The sequence below is a fragment of the Gymnogyps californianus genome, chromosome 3, assembly GCF_018139145.2.
Source record: "Gymnogyps californianus isolate 813 chromosome 3, ASM1813914v2, whole genome shotgun sequence".
Taxonomy (NCBI): domain Eukaryota; kingdom Metazoa; phylum Chordata; class Aves; order Accipitriformes; family Cathartidae; genus Gymnogyps; species Gymnogyps californianus.
In genome coordinates, this window is record NC_059473.1 from 108,143,108 (window position 1) to 108,162,387 (window position 19,280).

General features: G+C 36.3%; 1 protein-coding gene across 3 annotated transcripts in view; it reads left to right on the forward strand.

Moving 5' to 3' along the window:
* Positions 1 to 19,280, forward strand: part of TRAPPC12 (trafficking protein particle complex subunit 12) — a 54,943-nt gene that overhangs the window by 17,797 nt on the left and 17,866 nt on the right. For all 3 annotated transcript variants that reach the window (XM_050894436.1, XM_050894437.1, XM_050894438.1), the window contains exons 6-7: positions 10,204 to 10,316; positions 17,047 to 17,119. In XM_050894436.1, coding sequence (XP_050750393.1) covers positions 10,204 to 10,316; positions 17,047 to 17,119 — 186 coding nt within the window. The remainder of the gene's footprint in view (positions 1 to 10,203; positions 10,317 to 17,046; positions 17,120 to 19,280) is intronic.

Below are 19,280 nucleotides of genomic sequence, written 5' to 3' on the forward strand. Positions count from 1 at the left end.
CAATCCACTGAGAAGGAACTGTGTTATTTTTACGAGTGAGAGAGGTTTTGGTCATCAGGTTGGACAGCTCTTTGGATCTGGTTATATTTTGGCAGCGTTGCACATGATGCAGTGCTGCACAGGAGAAGTAGTCTTCCCCAGGCAGTATGTATGTTTCCACATCTTTTTCAGTATTAAAAATAAGTTATTTTGCTGAAGAAAAGAATCCTTGCAGGTCCTGTCAATATTTGAGGCATTTCAGTCCTCATGCCACAGAGCATACAGGTAGCAACAGTTCTGGACAGTCTGGCCAGCTGTTGGCAGGCACCCATAATGTGCCGGAACTTTGGATCCAAACTGTCTTTGCAGCAACCACTCAACCACTGCAACTATTTTGTACAAATTATGAGGGTATGTGTGGTAAGAAGGTGAGCATAAGGAAAATATTCTATTTCATGATTATATGCCTCAGTTCATTTTTAACAGTTGAACATACCAACCGGGACCATAATCTGATCATCTGTAAAGAAAATAAGATCAAGGTTGGATGGAGCTGACCTGCTGGTTGTAGATATCTCATATAAATACAAAGTGATTAAGATGTGGGAACAGCTATCAAACCTTCCTTATGTAGTTTTGAGGAGAGAGAGAGATGCTATTTGCAGGGATGTAGGAGAGAAGAAGCAATTCTCTTCTGGCTAGCATTAAACTACGCAGTGCTGGATTATGGATAAAGAAATTTAGTATACGTGCATCATTAACCAGCTAATTTAAATAATAAAATTTAAATAATCATTCATATATTTTGGTTGAAACGTATGAATCCACAATCTACTGCTGTTGGATAATTATACATATCATTTTGTGGTGTAACAAGCATAAAAGGAAGAGTTTTGTTTCAACATTTTAATTTTGATTCATGGTATATAAATGGAGTAATCACTTAAAAATCAATTTAAGAAATCAGAGTATAGATATAAATAATGTACACATTAATTGTAATACATATAATATTTTGCATAATTTCTTTGTATTCAAGATATTCATAATAAGAAATGTAATAAATTAGAAAGTTTTCTGTGTTTTCTGTGCTTGAAGTAAGGAAAGTTTATATACCTGAGCTTCTTACAGCAGTGAGAATAGTCCCTAATCCATTAATCTCTGAGAAATATACCTCAAAGAATTTAAATTCCAAGCAAATGTATGAGGAGTGGAAGATGGTTTTTCCATTAATTTAACTTAACATGGCCAACAAGGTCCTCTTAATTTTCCTCTGAAGCTCTCCCAAGGCTCTTTCCCTTTTGGCAACGCTACTAATCCCTGTTTTGTCCTGAGATTTTGTATGGCATTTGCAGCCATGCTGTGCATGGATCCCATTACTGTTGTCTTCATCATGGCTGTAAGATCTAATCTTTCTGAAATCTTCCTTTCCTGGTTTCTACGGTCTCTTTCTTCGGTCATCTCCCTTGCCTGTAGGTGTGCACCATCTGGGGGGGTGGAATCTGCTGGGATCCTTGTATCAGCCAGTGAAATTTATTAAGTCACTCTTTGATCATTCCTGTTTGATACGGGGCAGAGAGCAAACCATTCTCGTTTTCTAGTAAACCCCTAAAATTATTCAGTTATAGATTTGTTTCTTCTAAATTAATCTGTGGAGAGAAGCCAAAAAGTCCGATTTTATATATAATTTTTTTGTTTTGTAATAGGTAGGTACTTAGGTCAGGAACTCTGTTCCAGGTTGTTTCATGCACATCTCCATTGTACTCTGGGGGGTATATAAGGCTGAATTTTTGTCATCATTCTCATGACTAATGGATTTCAGGATTTTTTTTTTTTTTTAGGGTTTTGTCTTTATATTTACACAGTCTGACCCACTTCTGTTCATGTTGTTTGTTTCCGTGTTCCTCATGATACATCATAAACTCTTTCGTATGATAGATGGGCTAACCTGAGATATCCTTTCCATTGGTAATCCCTATGTGTTTCTGAAAAAGTGAGAGCCAACAATTAAAATGGAACATTAAAATGCTATTTCATTCTTTTATGAGATAATTTGGTCTTGTTTCTGGTTAATAGACCAGTAAGTTACAAAAAAGTTAATGCTACCAAAATCAGTGTTCTAAAGCTACAATAACTGAGAATAATTTATTTTGAATTACGAAGGAAAAAAAAACCCTGTACACAAGTAAAAATAGGACTTTTATTCCCCTGACCAGAGGTTTTTATGTATAGGGGTGTTTTTTTTCCTTTCCACTCTTCATTCTCCTTGTGATGGTACAGCATCATCTGTATTGCTTTAACATGAAATCAGTCTTCTGTTGTCTGGTGGAAAGTGCCTAAATAAGGAACATATTGTTAAACATTTAGTTGTATGTGCTCTAGAAACTGATTTCATACTGTACACCTTCCCGTGAACTCTGCTACTAATTCCAGCACAAGGTTTTTTTAAAGTGTGGCTGTGTTGCAACCATAGGGATACTCTAGTGTGTGCTGCAATAGGCTGACACTTTCAGATGCATAGTGACAGTTAAAAAAAAAAAAAAAATATATCTCATATATATATATATTTCTCTCAAAGTAGTGTGAGTCTAGACATCACAACTATTGCTTTAGCATATTTCACTAGGTCTCTATTACTTTTATGACTTTACTAATGTCCACTGTAGTTAGTTTTAGCAGAAATACATGAAAAAATTGATACAAAAAATAGTTGGCTGTGTGAGATTTCATTTTTTATGTGTACTTATTTACTTAAGTAGTGCTCTTAATTTGTTTCGTATATTCAGTTTTGAAACTCAGATCCCCCTAAAGGAGTCCTATCATACGTGGTCTAGAACTGTCATTCAAACCCATGTTGTAAACAAGTTTTCAGTGCTGATGTCTAAGGTGAAATGTAATAAATTGTTATTATTATTACATTTAATAATCTTATAAAATAGCAAAAGATGTAAGAGGAAACTTGTCATATGTCTGTTGATGCAGAGACACTGCGCTTACTGTGAAAACACTCATCTAGAATTTGTCTCTAATACCCGCAGAAGGCATTTTACAGACATCTGGACCGTGTGTAGTGCAGAGGACTGTGTACAGCCTCAAGGTCTACCTGCTCTCTGAAGCTTGGTCCTGCTTCTGAATGTCAGCCTATGCCATAAGGAAGGACAAGCATGGATTGGGGAAATTATCTCCTATATGCTTTCACAATAAACGTAGTGATGCCTCTACAGTGACATTTGGCCATTTTGAGTTTCCTGTCTTCCTTTCTTCTTCTCTTCTCTCCTACTTGTCTGTGCTAGTAGGAGGCAGCCTTGCTGAAGCTTCCTCTCCTTTTTTCTCAGCATGGTTTTGGATGATGCTATAAATGAAATGCCCTTGTTTTTTTCATCCTCATCAACTTTTGATTAGTGGGAGAACAGTAGCAGAATGGGAAGTGGTGTGGGGAAAAAAGAAAAATAATTGTGGTGGGTAGGGAGGCAAAAGGGAGTAATCAAGGTAAAAACAGAGATAAGAGAAGAAATGCACAGACTAAAGAAATTGTAGCATATAGAGTGCTCCTATCTGTTAATAAATTTTGCAGGAAAACAGAAGAAAAAAAAGACTCCAATCATTGTTATATGTGGTATTGGTTTTGTCATATGTTACCACAAATACTGCTGTGCCTGAACTTACACTCCCATGTTAGACTGCTTCAGTCTTGGCAGTTGCTCGGAAGAGTTCTTCATTCAAGCTTATGTTGACAGTAAAAAACATATTAAAGCCTCTAGAGGAACTGGTTTGCCAATTATTTTATTTACAGTACTGTGTACATCTCTATTGTCTCATTAAATTCGCTGTCTGTTCTGTTGCTTCAGAGCTACCTTCTGCCTATGAAATCAGCTAATATGACTTGAATAAATACCACTCAAGTGTTGTGGTTCCAGTTGGCTATTCAGAGTAGTCAGACTTGCAAATACAAATTTTTCTGAAATAATATAGATGTTTTAGTTAAGAAATGTATCTGTAATTTTAAGAGGGTAGAGTGCTGCTAAAATATTTAATTGTGCTTTTTTTCCCAAGGCTACATAGTCTCATTGTGGACAGTACCAGCTTTATATGGTATTTCTTAGAAGTGGGCAAGTAACTAATTTCTAAATTCTGCCTTACTACAGTTATCAGTAGGTAAGATTTATGGTGATCTCTTTGTGGTAGGGCAATTGCAGGGTTTTTCTGCATTCTTTCTCTTATGTTTTCCTTGCTTCAGTGCAAATAACTCCAGATTACTGAAAAAGTATTCTTGAAACCTTTCAAAACGAGATCTTAATTCAGAATATGTGTGTTCTTAGGTCACGTGCAATTAAATTGTGAAGTATATGGGAAACATGCAATTTCAGATAAAATTTTCAAAACGTTTTCTTTCAATGGTTACAAACATTTAGGCTCCTATCTCTTCCTCAGTCCATCTGGAATGAAAGTAATAAACAAAAGCTTGGAAACTAGTCTGTTGAATCTAGATTTTTAAGTATACTTTTAATTGACAGTCAGTGAGACTAGGATTCAAAGTTACTACATCATCGCTCTTAAAAATCTCCTTATAAATTTTACAAATATGCTGTTGTAGAAGTATGTAAAAGTGTGTGTGTGCATATAAATGCAAGGATATACATCTCTGTGTGTATACGTATGTATAAAGCAGAATCTTTCTGAAACTCAATTTTCTGTATTTCTCTTTTACCCAGTGAAGGAAGGGTTTGTTTCCTTTTTTTTTTTTTTTTTTAAAACTGTCATAAAATCCCACTTTATACTTTCAGTAAATGATAATTTGCCCTACTGCTGCTTTTTGGTATTTAAGATTTGTTGAATAAGCTGTAGAAGGCACATCAGAAAGCATTTCTGATTACTGATTTTGCAACAAGAAAATACGAAGATAAAATGGCTAGCCATTGGAATCCTCTTTTTTCTGCTCTAAAAGGGCTGCAGATGAGGGCTGCAGTTTGAATTTGATTGACATGAGGTGATGTTTATGTTATGACAGTTATGAAAATGTGCAGCTGTTCATAAAGAAATAGAAATTGAAATCTGTGGTCTTAGAAAATTCTACCTGATCTTACTATTTATTCCATCTGTTCACATGCTTTTGGAGTATCCATTTTCCTTTCAGCAGACCTTTTTGCACTTTTTAGTTTTACCTTTTGTATGCTGATAATATATATATGAATGAGATTTATTCATGCCAAAGTGACAATAAAAATCATATTATTTGAAAAAAATTCTCCACTGTATTTAAAAGTGATAGCTAAGAAAAGAATTGTCTTAAAATTAAACCATTTTTCCGTTATGAATTTTTTATAGATAAAATTATTAAGAAACCCTTACAGAGGAGCAACAGAGGTCAACTGTAAAACATCAAGCTAGAGTAAGACTTATTTAACTTAAAAATAAATTTTCAATACATAGCAGTAATTGTAGGGTATTGCCTTTTGTTGAAATCATCCAAGCTTAGTTGATGTGGTTTTGCTTTGTAAGAGGGCATTACTTCTTTAGAAATCCGAAGCATGAAGTAGAGAGCAAAATCCATTGTCCTGTGCTCTTAAGTAAACATTTTAATTACAAGATATGCTGCTTTATTTTAAATCACATGTTGCCTTGTTAAATTCAGTACTGAGTGAAATATAATAGAGGATATGGGTTTGATTCCAAATAGTTTTGCAAAAGGCAGCACATGCCAAAATCCAGTGTTTATATAAAATTCTCTTATCCCTAGTGGGATATCACAGGAATATATATGCCCACTTGTATAGGAACCTGTTACAAAGAAATGTGTTACACTGTGTGCCTTAAATATGTGGCCTAACAGTAAGCAAGTAGCTGAAACCTTTCAGACAATATAATGTCATTCTTAATCTAACAAGCACATGTATTTCTGTTAGAGCTTAGTGTTAATGTAGCCAATCTTACTTTCTTGTTTTGTTTTTTCCCCAATGTAACTGTGTTTACGGAGGCAAGTATAGTTTGGGTTTTTTTCCCTGCTGTTAATCAGCTTTTTAATTAAATTTTGTACTCTGAATTCTACAACCTGCCTTTCAGACCTTCATAACACTATTATTATTGATCTAATAGAGTCATCAACAAATCCTATTTACCTCTTCCCAATCGTTTTCTTTTTAACCTAGACAATGTAAAATGAAAATTACAGTGTTTTCTTAAATCTCAGACATGCCTTTTTTAGGTCTCAACTCTTTTTCATTTGTCACCATCTTCATATTAAAATGTTATGGAATACTTATCAGAAGGCTAAACTTCTGTGTCTTCTGAGACAGAGTGGAAGCTGTGTTTTTGTAGATTTGTGTGCAGTTTCTTTTTCTGTCATATATTTTTTTAACAACAGGGATGGGCTCCTCCACACAGTTGGTCTTTCAGCAGAAAAAGGCTGAATGACGAGCCTTTGATGCAACATGATATGGTGACATCACAGAACAACAAATCCATGTCCTGTTGTTTGGACCAAACTTCTCAGTGAGCTCAGAGTTAACTGTTCCAAGTCAGCACTTTCTGTGATGCTCTTATTTTTTGCTTTTGACCTTTTTATCAGTGAACTGATGTGGCTTTAATGAAGATTCACAAGAGTCATACTACGGTTTGCCTTTGCCTTTTTCATCTCCCATTCACCCCATGAAGCTCTGCTGGGCTCCATTTCAAACCCATTATGCTCACAATGTTCTCTTCCACCATGGTACGCACACAGGTCACCTTGCTGAGTCCTGTAAGAATAAGGGTTCATAACCATCCACCCTGTGAAAAGATTTTTAGTAACTTGCTGTTGCTTCTCTCAGGCTCGCTCTTGACATTTTTGTTTCAGAGAGGTTCAAAGATGATTGTTCCATTTTCTTAGATTGAGAAAATTATAGATTCAGACTTTGGATGCTGGAGACAATTGAGAAAATTATAGATTCAGACTTTGGATGCTGGAGACAATACAGTAATAGAGAACTTGAGGGGGGGTGGGGGTGTTGTCTGTTTTTACACAACTATTAACGAGGAGTTACAGAATTATTTCGGTGAACAGATCTCTTCACATGCATTTTCTATTACTGCCATGTATTTCTTCCTGAGAAGTGTATGTAAATTGTATTAGCACTTTATATAAGTAGCACTCATCGAAAGCCTTACCACATCTAAAGTAAATTTATGGTCGTTTTTTTTATTAACCAGAAAATCAGTTTATTAATGTAGGAACTGAATTAGATATATTGTCCATACCTCACATCATTTAACTAAAAAGCAGCTTACTTGGAGACAGGAACATATCTGGGAAAATGTACTTAACCAAAAATCTCAGAGTTTCTTTTTTATAAACAGAGTATTTAAGGAATATGTTTGGATGAGTGGCTTGGATAAGTGCTGCATGTTTTTTATGAGCAATTTGCTCATCTGATTTGACTTGAAGTTACAAAATACTGTTTACATGGAGTGGTAAGACAGCCTTACCAGTGGTAAAAGCTCATTTCTTCTCTCTTCTGTTTTCCCCAGTTATCACATTTGTGTGAGAGCACACATACAGTTTTGTGCTTTCTTCAAAAAAAAAAAAAAAATGTTCTGCTATTCGGAAGGATTACAAGGAAACTGAGGAAGAGGGCAGAAATGGTTGGTGTTTGAGATTTTAAAGTTAGCAGCCTGTTTAATAAGCAGTAACAGAAATTCACTAGATGGATTTGCTGGATGCTTACAGTAAAATTTCTTGCAGGATACTAGTTATGTCATGAGTTTCAAAAAGAAAGAGAGGAAACAGATGCTAGAGTTTTAGATCCTCCTGTGTGAAATAGTAATATCAGTTCTGGTTTGAAAAGTCGTTACACTGACAACCCTTACACTATGGGCCAGCTTCCTTCTGGTTTTGTTTGAGATATCTGTAATCACACTTGATGTACCTACTGAGGATCGTACTGGAATGCTTTTTGTTCACGTGCTATGGAGGAAATATTAAGTGGTTGAGAAATAATACATTAATAAAGTACATTTCAAAGTAATATAGTTCTGAATGCCTGTTACAACTGAGGTCTTAGTTGTGATAGGAAATAAATCAGATTGTTATGGAGTCTCATTGGCCTGGAGTCACATTCATTTGTTTTTTTACCTTTGCCTCAGAAATCCTGTTCAGTGCAACAGTAAGTGCATGGTTCCTGTATTAGCAGTAAATTAAGACTACTTTCTCCAAAAGAACAGTACAAAACTAGCTGGTTTTAGGCACTGCTTTTTTTGGCAGGATTACCACTGGATGGTGGAGTTAGGACTTGGTCACCAGAGGGGTGGTAGAGATGGAACCAGCTGCAGGTCACGTTTGCTTCCATAGGTTTGCAGTGCAGGTTCTTAAGTTCTCAACGGGTCTACAAAGCAATTTTTCTATGGTGTTCTGGCACGGAATTTACTCTTAAATTATTTTTGCTTTCCTTTTCATTGTTGTTAACCCCCCACACTCTGACTGCGTATCTTCACTTGGGTCATGCTAGGTACTAGTCAGGATACATATATAAAATATTTCACATCTTTTGTTACTGGTTGAATAACCTTTTACACTTCTCTTAATAGAATTTCAAAGGCAGTATTGTTTTCTTAATCTCTATTCCACATATGATGATGCATGAAACTCGTGTGTACATCCGTTATGGGAACACAGCAGTCACGGAAGCCATGGGGAATAGTTAGCACTGACAAAAGAGAATTTATGTAGATGTAAGTGGCTTACTCTGAAGGTCATAATTAGTGAGTTTTGTGATTAAAATTTTGTCAACCTTTTAAAAAAATGTCTAGAGGCACTGACTCATTGTATATAGCATTTACCTCTTTGACATACAAGCATGTTAAGAACAGGTGCAGAAATCTTTCTAAAAAGCTCCTGAGTCCTATTTTTGAGAAAAGATGAGGCAAGAGGTGACTTGAGAGGGAAATCGCCTTAGAATATGTCTAAAGTAAGCAAATATGTTATATTAAAATATTAGAACTGTAGCACGGTATTTTGCAAGGCCTATTTCCCCATTATGCTAGCTCTGATTTGTTTTTAATAGTAGCATTTAGTTTATGTTCAGTATTATTGTCTGTGTATCAGGATATGCAGTTATCTGAAAGCAAGATGTTGCACACACTAGAATTCCCTAAAGCTCCTGAAACTGCCCTTGAAGTCAGCCAGGATGCTCATAAACTTAGAGGATTGGGTCTTTGGTAAATATTATAATAATAATAAAGATAAAAGTAAACTAATGTGAAAAGGAAGAAATTTCTTTTTCTCCCCAAATATTGCTTAAAATTCTTTCCCTATTCTTTGATTTTTTCAATAAACCAGAAAATACAGAAAATACACCATCTTTATGAAGAGTCCGTCTCACAGTATAGAGTCATTTAGTAACTCTTTGTGGAAGAGCTAACATTAATGAAGTAAAACTCAGACTAAAAATCATCTTTAGGGCAACGGAATGGTCTCTGCTCAGCATAATGAACTCAGACCTTTACACAAACCTATGGATATTAACAGAAAAAAGAAACAAAATATTTTGTAATATATTTTAATTTCCCAGAGGACTTGATATATTTTTAGATTTAATGTGTCTATTATAGTATTATTATTTTTGTTCTTCGTTATACCATTTTTATTTTTTATTTCTTTTGACTCATGTTGATTTTGTGTTCCTATTTTTTGTCTGTAATATAGGGGCCCTTCATATCAGCTTTATTTGGAAAAGGATTACATAGAAGTCATTTTGAATGCCCTGGTTATATAACTTTTCACAAGCATGCTTTTAAGGCCAATAATTTAATCTTATTTCTTCTGCATTGATTGTAAAATATGCATAATTGTTAAATGTTAGGAGTAATGTTGTAGCTGCGACTTAAGTAAACTTCCATTTTTTTAATCCTTCATTTTAATTAGTTTATAAAAATCTTTAGTGAAACATTGTACTTCCATGCACAACTTGTTTTTGAAAATTTGAACTAGGTGCACCTTTTTATTCCCTTCTTGATTATGGTTACATATGTGTTTACCTATTTAAAACATTTTACAATACATCACATGTTATAGCTGAGAAGTTGTTTGCTATTTTCTCATCTTTCACATCTTTCATCAGGAGAAGAAAAAGATATGAAGGTAAAATGGACTTTGTGTCATATACACTAGTGAGAAATACCCTGTGTAATGTAGGCAAATCACAAACTGGTCATTATAGCAAACACATTTAATAAAATTAATTATGTTTCTAGGTTCCATGGTTCCTTTCTCCATGCGGATTTTACATGCCGAACTTCCTCAGTACCTAGGTAATCCTCAGGAATCACTTGACAGACTGCATAGTATGAAGATAATCTGCGCCAAGGTAACAGCTTCTCTATGCACTAACATTTCTTAATGTTTAAGAAATATATTTTATTGTCCTTATAAAGAACATTACATTTCAACGATGACATTTTTTACTCCATCTTGATACAAATAAGGAACTCACTAATAGAAGTAATTAAGTGCCTCTTCCATTTTAGGATACATCCTTCTCTGTGGTAGCGCTGACTAAAATGAGTAGAACAGTGGACATAGTTCTCTTGCTTTCATGCTTTTGCCAGACAAGACACGGAGGACAGTAAGCAGATGTGTTTAAGGGCAAGTAGGAGAGCTTTCTTCCCCTCAGCTGTGTCCAGCTAGCTCAAAACACAGTTGTTAATGATCTTGATCCTTCAGAAGTAGTCTGAATAGCTGGTTTTGGAAACAACAGTCATTTGGGAATATACATGCAACCTGCTGAGTTTGTTTTGGGGTTTTTGTTTTGTTTTGTCAAGTGCTATAGTACAAAATCATGGCCTAAATTGGGCCATGGGATTTGTCGGCGCTGAAATTGGAGTGATGGTGTTATGAGCACTAACCTTATCCACTAAACCCAACACCCAGACTGTTAAGCATTCATCCTTAAATGTTTTTTGCAGAAATCTTTCCCAAGTAGTCTAATGCAACAGTGACTATGAATGTTACGATGTGGTAAACTCTAGAAGAAATGCAGCATTATTGTTTGTTTTATGTGACACTTGAAATTTCAAAACTGTATCTAAGATAAGTACATGTGATTAATTTGTATTTTCAGTATTCCTTGAAAGTTTCCTATATTTACTCCTGAAAATAACTTGAATAACAGAAGGGATTTGATAATTGCCAATTGTATGGCTATAATGGCCTTACGTATATAAAATCAACTTGCTTCTAGCACAGTAGTGACTAGGATAACCAAATGTTTACAGTAAAAAACCCAGTTCTTTGTATTATGAGGGAAAAAGATGAAAGGTTTAGGTCATGAGAGATGAATGTGGCATTTGTTACAGAGTTGGAAAGAATTAATTTGGAAACAGTTGAGAGATATATCTAATTTGGCCAAGAAGTGCTAGTTTTTAGCACTTCACGAATGCTGTTACCTGTTCATGACCATCTCATCTAATAATATTACTGGCAGGCTGTTCTCTCCAGCCTTTTCCTTCATAAACAGTCCTCCTCAATTTGAATTAATTTTTTTGTTCTAGGAAATGCCATACTCCTCTGTTGCAGGAGTTCACAGTGCTTCTACTGACATTTGCCTACCACAGTATGCAACAGATCAGCTGTTTCATATCTTGGTTTTATGCGATCTGGTATTAAGTGCTGCATTGTCTCCCCTCAGTCATGAAGGTGCCACTAGATTCCAAAAACTTAACTGGTTTCTAAGTTCCTTTATCTTGTAACGGAGAGAGAAGATTGTATGAATGTGAATGAGGAAGTGACTGCTGAGCAGGGTGTTCATCAGCCATCTGGCTAACTTTATTGAAATTGCCATATTTCAGTTACAGTGTGATCAGCCATGATTCTCCACAGATTAGAGATTATCGGTCAATAGAGGAATGAAAGAAAAGGAAATTAACTCCCTCCCTTTCTTTACGAGACCTGTAAGTCATCTACAACCTTGAGGTGGCTCTGCCTGTGCTCTTTTCCTTGAAGCACATATCCTTAGAGCATACCCAGTATACCAAGGAAGCTTTTAAACTGTAATACAAGATTTTGTTTGAACATGAACTAGGCTGATTATTTGTTTAAATAAGGGAAACTGGATGTGCTGGAGAAGATGAAATAGAAATAAAGGAGATTTACAAATTAATATACACACATTTCCCTGCCCACTAAGTTCTTGAAGAACAGGTCTATTTACTCATGTTCTCACTCCATCAACTGCTAGTGGCCTAGGTCACTACAAATTCTGTGTGATCCCTTGTGCCCTTGGGGCAAGCTTCTTTGAGGCTGGCTGTATGTCTTCTACTAGCTCTTCTGAGGAGTCCCCTGTTCTCTGCACTTGCTGTTGGTTCACAGATTGCCATCTCTTTCTCTCTGCCTTCCTGTGTCTGAGTTTGCAAAATTTCTCCCGGGTTAGTGTGTTCAATTGTGGTCAGAAAGAGAACAATCTCCCTTTGCTTCTGACAGCTTCCACTAGAGCCAGGATACAGTAGCCAGGACAAGCCATTGTCTGTGCTGATGGATGCTCCTTTTTAAAATACAGTACACAGAAAACTACAAATGAACAAGTAAAACATACCATCCTTCTCAAGGGAATACTTCTGATCAGTTATTCTAGACACTTCATTGCAGATTACTTCATTTGTTTGCATTCAATTAAATACCTTGTTTTTTGGAGCGATTCAAAGACAACTGTAGAAACAAGAGTGTGAAAAAGGACAGCTTGTAAAGATAAATATTGTAAAGTATGTTTTTAAAAGACAGTTGTGAATTGGTGATAATTTAACCATTTGAAGTCAGGGTTGGCTGACAGAAAACATTGTTTAGATATATGTTTTGATTTTTGTATAGAATGCTATTGGTCTAATAATCTCAATCTCACCTGGAATGTTCAAGAATAAAGTTCGTAATACTTATGAAAACCCATGGCATAACCAAGAAAATAACATAAAAGATGTACACTCATTAGTCTTAATATTTGTATATGACACTTCGGAACCATTTGGGTTATAACAGAATTAATTGGGGAGCTTTCAACCAAAAGCCTCTAGTGTTTTACTTCTCTATTTTAAAAAGTGGAAAAATAATCTTTGGTCATCCGTATTTACAGAAGGGCATACGAATAGTCATTATGTAAATGAGATGATCTTGGAGTCATAAAAGCTAGAAGAGAGAAAAGACCTATTAGCTCACCTAGTCTGTCTCTGTGCAACACAAGGTTGTTCTCTAGTTTTTAATGAGCCAGCCTATGGAGCTGAGGCCACATCCCCTGGGAGGCTATTCCAGGCTAATGCTAATGCATTCTTATCATAAGAAAATTTGTATTTCTATTTTGTTTCTCTTCCTTAATGTAATTGTGGGTTTTTTTCCTATCTGATACTTCCTTTAACCGGCTAAATTCCCCCTTGCTTTTTGTTGTACACATTCTACAGACACTTGCCAACTTTGGATTAGCTATTCGACTTAAAGATCTAACCATATTTACTTTGTTATTATTTTGGTAACTCGGTCTCTTCAGCCCCCATCTGCTTACATATTTCTGGTACCTGAAGCAGGATTGGAGGTTGAGTGCAAAAAACATAATTTTCATTTTCCCTGTATAGGCAATAATGGTTTTACCTTTTCCAGTATTCCTGCAAATTTGTAATCAAGATCTGGTTGGATATTTTACATCTCTGTCTACAGGTACAACATTTGGTAAAGAAATAATCTGTAGTGGCAAATGCGTATTATAGCTTGGGGGAGGAATCCAGTGAAATTGTTACTGTCTCTGTGTTACTGCTGGTCTTCCCAATGTGAATTGCCTCAATGAGTTGTTGCCCTTGCCTTGAAATAAATGGTCTCCAAACAGCCAAGCAGTAAGAGTAACAATAGTAATTTAAATCACAAAAGGGTTTGTTCTTTTCAAGTAGTCATTTAAAAACATAGGCGTGATCACTTTAGTGCTAATAATGCTGAGGACATGCTAATAAATGCTTACCTGGAGACCAAAATGTGAAAAGAACAATAGTCAGGCTTAATCTAAACTCCTCCCTTGTTTGTGCCTAAGCTTCCTAGCTGATTGAGGGAGAGCTTCTGGAAGTGTGCACACATGTCATAGTGCATCTGTTTCACTTTTTAACCCTAATCCTTCGAGTGGCAGAGCTGTACTGGGCTCTTCTACCAGGTGGGTGGAGCAGTGGCAAGTGGGTTAGCAGTCTTGCTTCCTAAAAAAGCCTCTGCAAGTGTTACCTCTGCAAAACTTTTCAAAAATACTTTGTGCCATTTGTCCATCAGCCACTCCCTCTGTAGTTCCACCACTCTCCTTCATGAGTAGTTACATTCCTCCCTGGCCCTTCCATACACACTCTTTGTATCTTCTGGTCTTCTGTTTTACTTCCAAATTCATGAACTTTTCAGTCTCTTAGCTACTGATTGTTTTTGGTTTTTATTTTCATTCAACTTCCAGTTCTGGCTCAGTTACTAAGGTCACATAAGTACTCTGTTTCTCATACATTACTTCAGTCCAGGGGGTATTTGTCTTGATGCCTTGTTTGATGAGTTTGTGGAAATGATGATGATCCTGCACCAGGCTGAGTACCCAAAAAGCCACAATTCCAGAAGCACCAAAAAAGGTTATTTTGAGTAAGAAGCTAATGCTGGTGAAAAGTAGTGGAAGAGGGAATAAAGTATTAAAAAGAGATACGTAAGGATAGGAAACTAGGAATGCAAATGATGGTGTGCAAAGGTTAGTAATTACAGTATACAGGTGATTGATAAGGAGCAAAACAGAAGACTCAGTAGTACTAGCCAGTGAAACTAATGAGTGTGCATTTATAAATACTCAAAACAAGAAAATGCGTAGGTCATACGTAAAACTGATGTTTAAAGTAAATGGTAGAAGTGTTCAATAATATTTCTCTTTATAATAGAAACAAGGATGTTTAGAGCTATCCCATGTGATATTGCTAGAATAATCAGTTTACCATCTGTAGAAAAGTGGGATGAGGGGATTTGCTAAAATTAAACATTTGATGTCAACTAACTCAGATAGCTTACACTGAGGAACTACCTGAATCATTAATGTTATTATTAAACAATTCTTGGAAAACTGCGGAAGTGCCCAAATACTGAAAAACTGCAGATGATGTTCCTATACTTAAGAAGGGCAAAAGGAGATAAACCTAGGGAATAGAACAATTAGCCTCAAATCAGCACCAAGTTCTGTTTTTAATTACGTTGAGCTTGAGGTGACAGCTAGATATCCCCAAGTAATGTCACAGAATGGTTAATATAATACTCTAATTGTATGCTAATATCTAATTATTTTTTGATTATGTTAGTAAGCACGTTTTCAGAGAAAACCCTTGTCTTTTTAAACAAGACAACATGTCTCATTGATGAAGGCACCTTGTTACGTTTAGACCATTTCAAGAGTAAGAACTTCAAGCCTTATTGAGAATGAGTAGTGGTCACTAGATGTTTTCCAGGGGAAGAGAAAGATCATGGTTTTTTAGACTGGACAGAAAATAAACAATAAGGTGGTTTTGGTTTGTGGGAGGGAAGAATGTTTTTTTTCTCTGACAAGGTGCCTCATTATACACTAGGCTTTTAACACTGAAATGTGGTACTTTGGTTTCTAAGTGATTTCTAAGTGGCTACACTGCTTTTGAAAGTGGGACTGAGATTCGGTCTTGCAGGCATGCCACTGCAATCTCATAAATTGCCACCTATCAACTAAGCTGTATTATCTACTGGTGTATGCTTATAGGCTCTCAAAATCTGAGGTAAGGCAACTTAGCCTAACCTTCTGTGTATGAGGTTTACACTAAATCATATTACCTTGTATTTATCATGGGCTAACAGTTCTTACTGGGAAAATTACCCTGGCTCAGCTGGCACGTGGTAACTGCTGTCATTTCATCATATGTCTCTCCTTGCTCTTAAGTTCCTTGCAGCTAAATTTATGACACCTAACTTCAAGCTTTCACTCTAGTCTGTGAAAAGAGCTTGGTATCTCATGGGGCAATTCCTTCCACCTTGAGATGTCTAAAATAGGTGGCATGAACTGGCTTCCTGGAGGTACCAGTTGCTCTTCATTGGCTGTAGAAGGCACAAACATGCTGTCTGAGGCCAGATTAATTCTACCTGTCTTTGCTTTGGAGGATTTCCTGTGTTGTTTTTAAGTGTTTGCTTACAAAGCACTGAGCACAATTGGAATGCTTTGCTGGTGTAGGAAAAAACAATTACTGACAGAAACTGAGAGCATTGTGTTCGGAAGTGCACTCAGTCCTTGGAAGAGGCAGCGCCTTGTATTTCCCTAATCGGCTAACCACAGCGGCTGATTAAAGAGCAAGTGGCCTTAATGGTTTTTTTGAAGGAAATCTCAAGCATTGTTCTACCACCAAAGTTATAAATCTGTAACAGGAAAAATGGGGTGATCTGCGAGAATCAGAAAACGAATTTGGAGAAACTGTAATGGGATTAGAAAAAGGAAAGTTGACTTGCATTTCAAATGGAACCTTGCGTACGTATTTTAAAAGTGCTTAAGGCACAAGCTTCATTAAGTGTACATTTTCATTCTTCCAATAAAACAACGTTTCATTCAATTTACATGATTTAAAATCTATAATAAATAAAAAGAAGCAATAAAACCCAAACTTTGAGAAGGAAATTGCAGTAAGAACTAAGAGGAGTACTTCATTAAGGACAGAAGGATGAAACCAGAGCCCATATTTAGGGTGGGGGAGCCAAGAGGCAGTGGTTTTCTATGAAAAATCAGTTTGACTTTCTTTGTGGTCATTAACATTCATTCTCTGGTGAAGCATACATGTTTTGCTTAACAAAATGCGTATGTCCCTAGAATGTGCTGACATTTAATGTTCTGTAAGTATCATAAACTTGAACTCTGACATCCTTCTACTGTACAATGGCTTTCTTTGTGCAATTGATCTAGCTATGGTAATAATCAGTAATTTTGAACTGTACCTAGGTGAAGCATTCCTGCCTGAATTGGTTTACATATAGACTGTCAGTTGTAGATAATTTGCATTAAATATATAGTGCTGTTTAAACTCATGTTGGTTACTTTAAAAAATTTACTACAGATATTAGAAAATTTGGAACAAGGCTTAACTGAAGATGGAAGTATGACTAACATTACACAGGAGAACAGACAAGGTAGGTATACTTTAAACATTTTTTTCACAGGCAGTGTGTTTTTATCGCTTGCCTAAGTATGCCAAAAGTTTTCACAAGACTGCCCCAGAGTTGTTAAAACAGTATTTTTGTAATCTCATAGCCTACTCAGCCTCTGAAATGATATACCTTGTACTTTTATTTGTTGGAATTAATTTCACAGTTTTGCCCTTCATCAAACTGATGCACTAAATCGATTTTTTTTCTACTTAGAAGAAACAAAGAACATGGCTGCTATCCTTTAGTGATGAATATATAAGTGTATTGCTGTCGCAGCTAGATGGATGTTTCATTTTAAGCTTTGGCTGACTGGCTCCTCTCGGTCGTCATGTCTGAAATCCACTACATTTTTTTAGATCAAACTGCCATCATACAAGGGCTGCACTGGCCTAGGATGCTGCTACATAGGTGGCTGAGTCTCACTGTAGCTGCATGGTACTTAGACTCCTGAAGCACCTAAGTCACTTTTTAGAATAAGGTTTAGATTATATTGATCTACATTATAATTTTCATGATTTTATATGCAATTATGTTTTTTTTCCTGTTCCTTCTTAGTTGTTTAACTTGAATAGTATAGGATACATTACTGCATAAAGAAGGGTCATCAGGACAAATTAATTGTCCAAGCATCTTTTTTTTTTTTTTATGGAATTTATACTAATGAGGTCATTTGAGTACACTTAAGAATTGGACAAGAGGTAACATTTTAGGCATTGTTATGGATTATATGAACCACTCATGGTGCCTAGCAAGTTAAAAACATCATACCAAGAAAACAAAAACCTTTCAGCTTCAGCTAACAGTCTAAGGAATCTTAGCAACTTCTTTCTAGGATAACATTCACCTAGAGCCTGTGGAAAGTACCAGTCTGCCTCTGAGATAGGAAGAGGCCAAGTAGTGTTGTTAGCAGAGTTAAAAAATTATTATAAACAATTCCCTAAAACAGTGTCTATATAGAAGGGTGCAGACCTGTTTGAACTCTTCTGCCTGGTCTTCAAATTGACTGGATGTAAAGCAGCTTTAAGGTGTTACTGTACTTGACTTAGTACACCATCTAGATATGTCCTAAAAAAGTGAACGCACATGTGAGCAGCATATATCATAAAGGCATTTGCAAATATAGTCAAATGAATACATTTACCATGCTTCTCAAAAGGGTTAGGAAAAAGAGAAATAATCTGATATTGAAGATTTATCCACAGCGCTCCAGGAGTTTCTGTTCTTCTCTCCTTGTATCTACTGTTCGTCTTGCTTCTGTTCTCCTACTTACTTTTCCCTGTTATCCCCTTTCTACCGTCATTTTTGTCTTTATTATCCCCACATTCTTTTCCTTTTTACCCCTTTAAAACGAAGACACTGATCCCCCTTTAAGGTACAAGGACTTTTTCCTAGCTGTGTCATAATCCTGTGTCCTGCAGTCTGCCTCACTCGTGAGTTTCTGGCTCCTTGCTTTTCCTCTCTGCTGCTGCCTTAGAGCTGAGATGAGCTCAGGAGGAGGCATAGTTAGAAAAGCAGCAGCTAGTAGTTACCAAGGGACAAGGCTGCTGAAAACTTGGAGAGATCTTCATATGTCTACTGTGCAGCTACGTGTAGGTTTAAGACTGCCAAAAAGCCCATGGGACCTTTGCAGAGACTGTTGACTGCTATTGTCTGTGGAGGTCAGCCAGGTCTGCTCCCTGCCTGGTTCTTTGCTGCATTTGGAGCTCCAGGAGGCTGATAATGGGTTTGGTTTTTTTCGTGTGAGACTAGCTGAAGCAAACCTTATTAACTTTATGTGAAGACAGTCTTAATTCATTATGGGGATTATGCTTAGCATGTAATTTCCTCATTGCTGGTGTAAGAAGGTGCCACACTGATTGAGTTATCATGTACATCTCTAGTCTGGAACAGAGCACCTCATTTGCCTGTTTTTCAACAGGCAGAGAGATTTAGCATTGCACCACTTGCCTGGTAACGCATTCTATAAGATGCCAATTTTGCAACTTCACAGTGCACAGAGCTCCTGTTGAAATGAATAGCAGTGTGGAATATGGAGTCCTTGATAAATAATAAGGAAAAACAAATGCTTAGAGTGGAAGCATGGCTGCATGGACCTGCAGAGCGGGTTTCAGGCGTTTCAGTAATATACAATGATCGGCTGTTG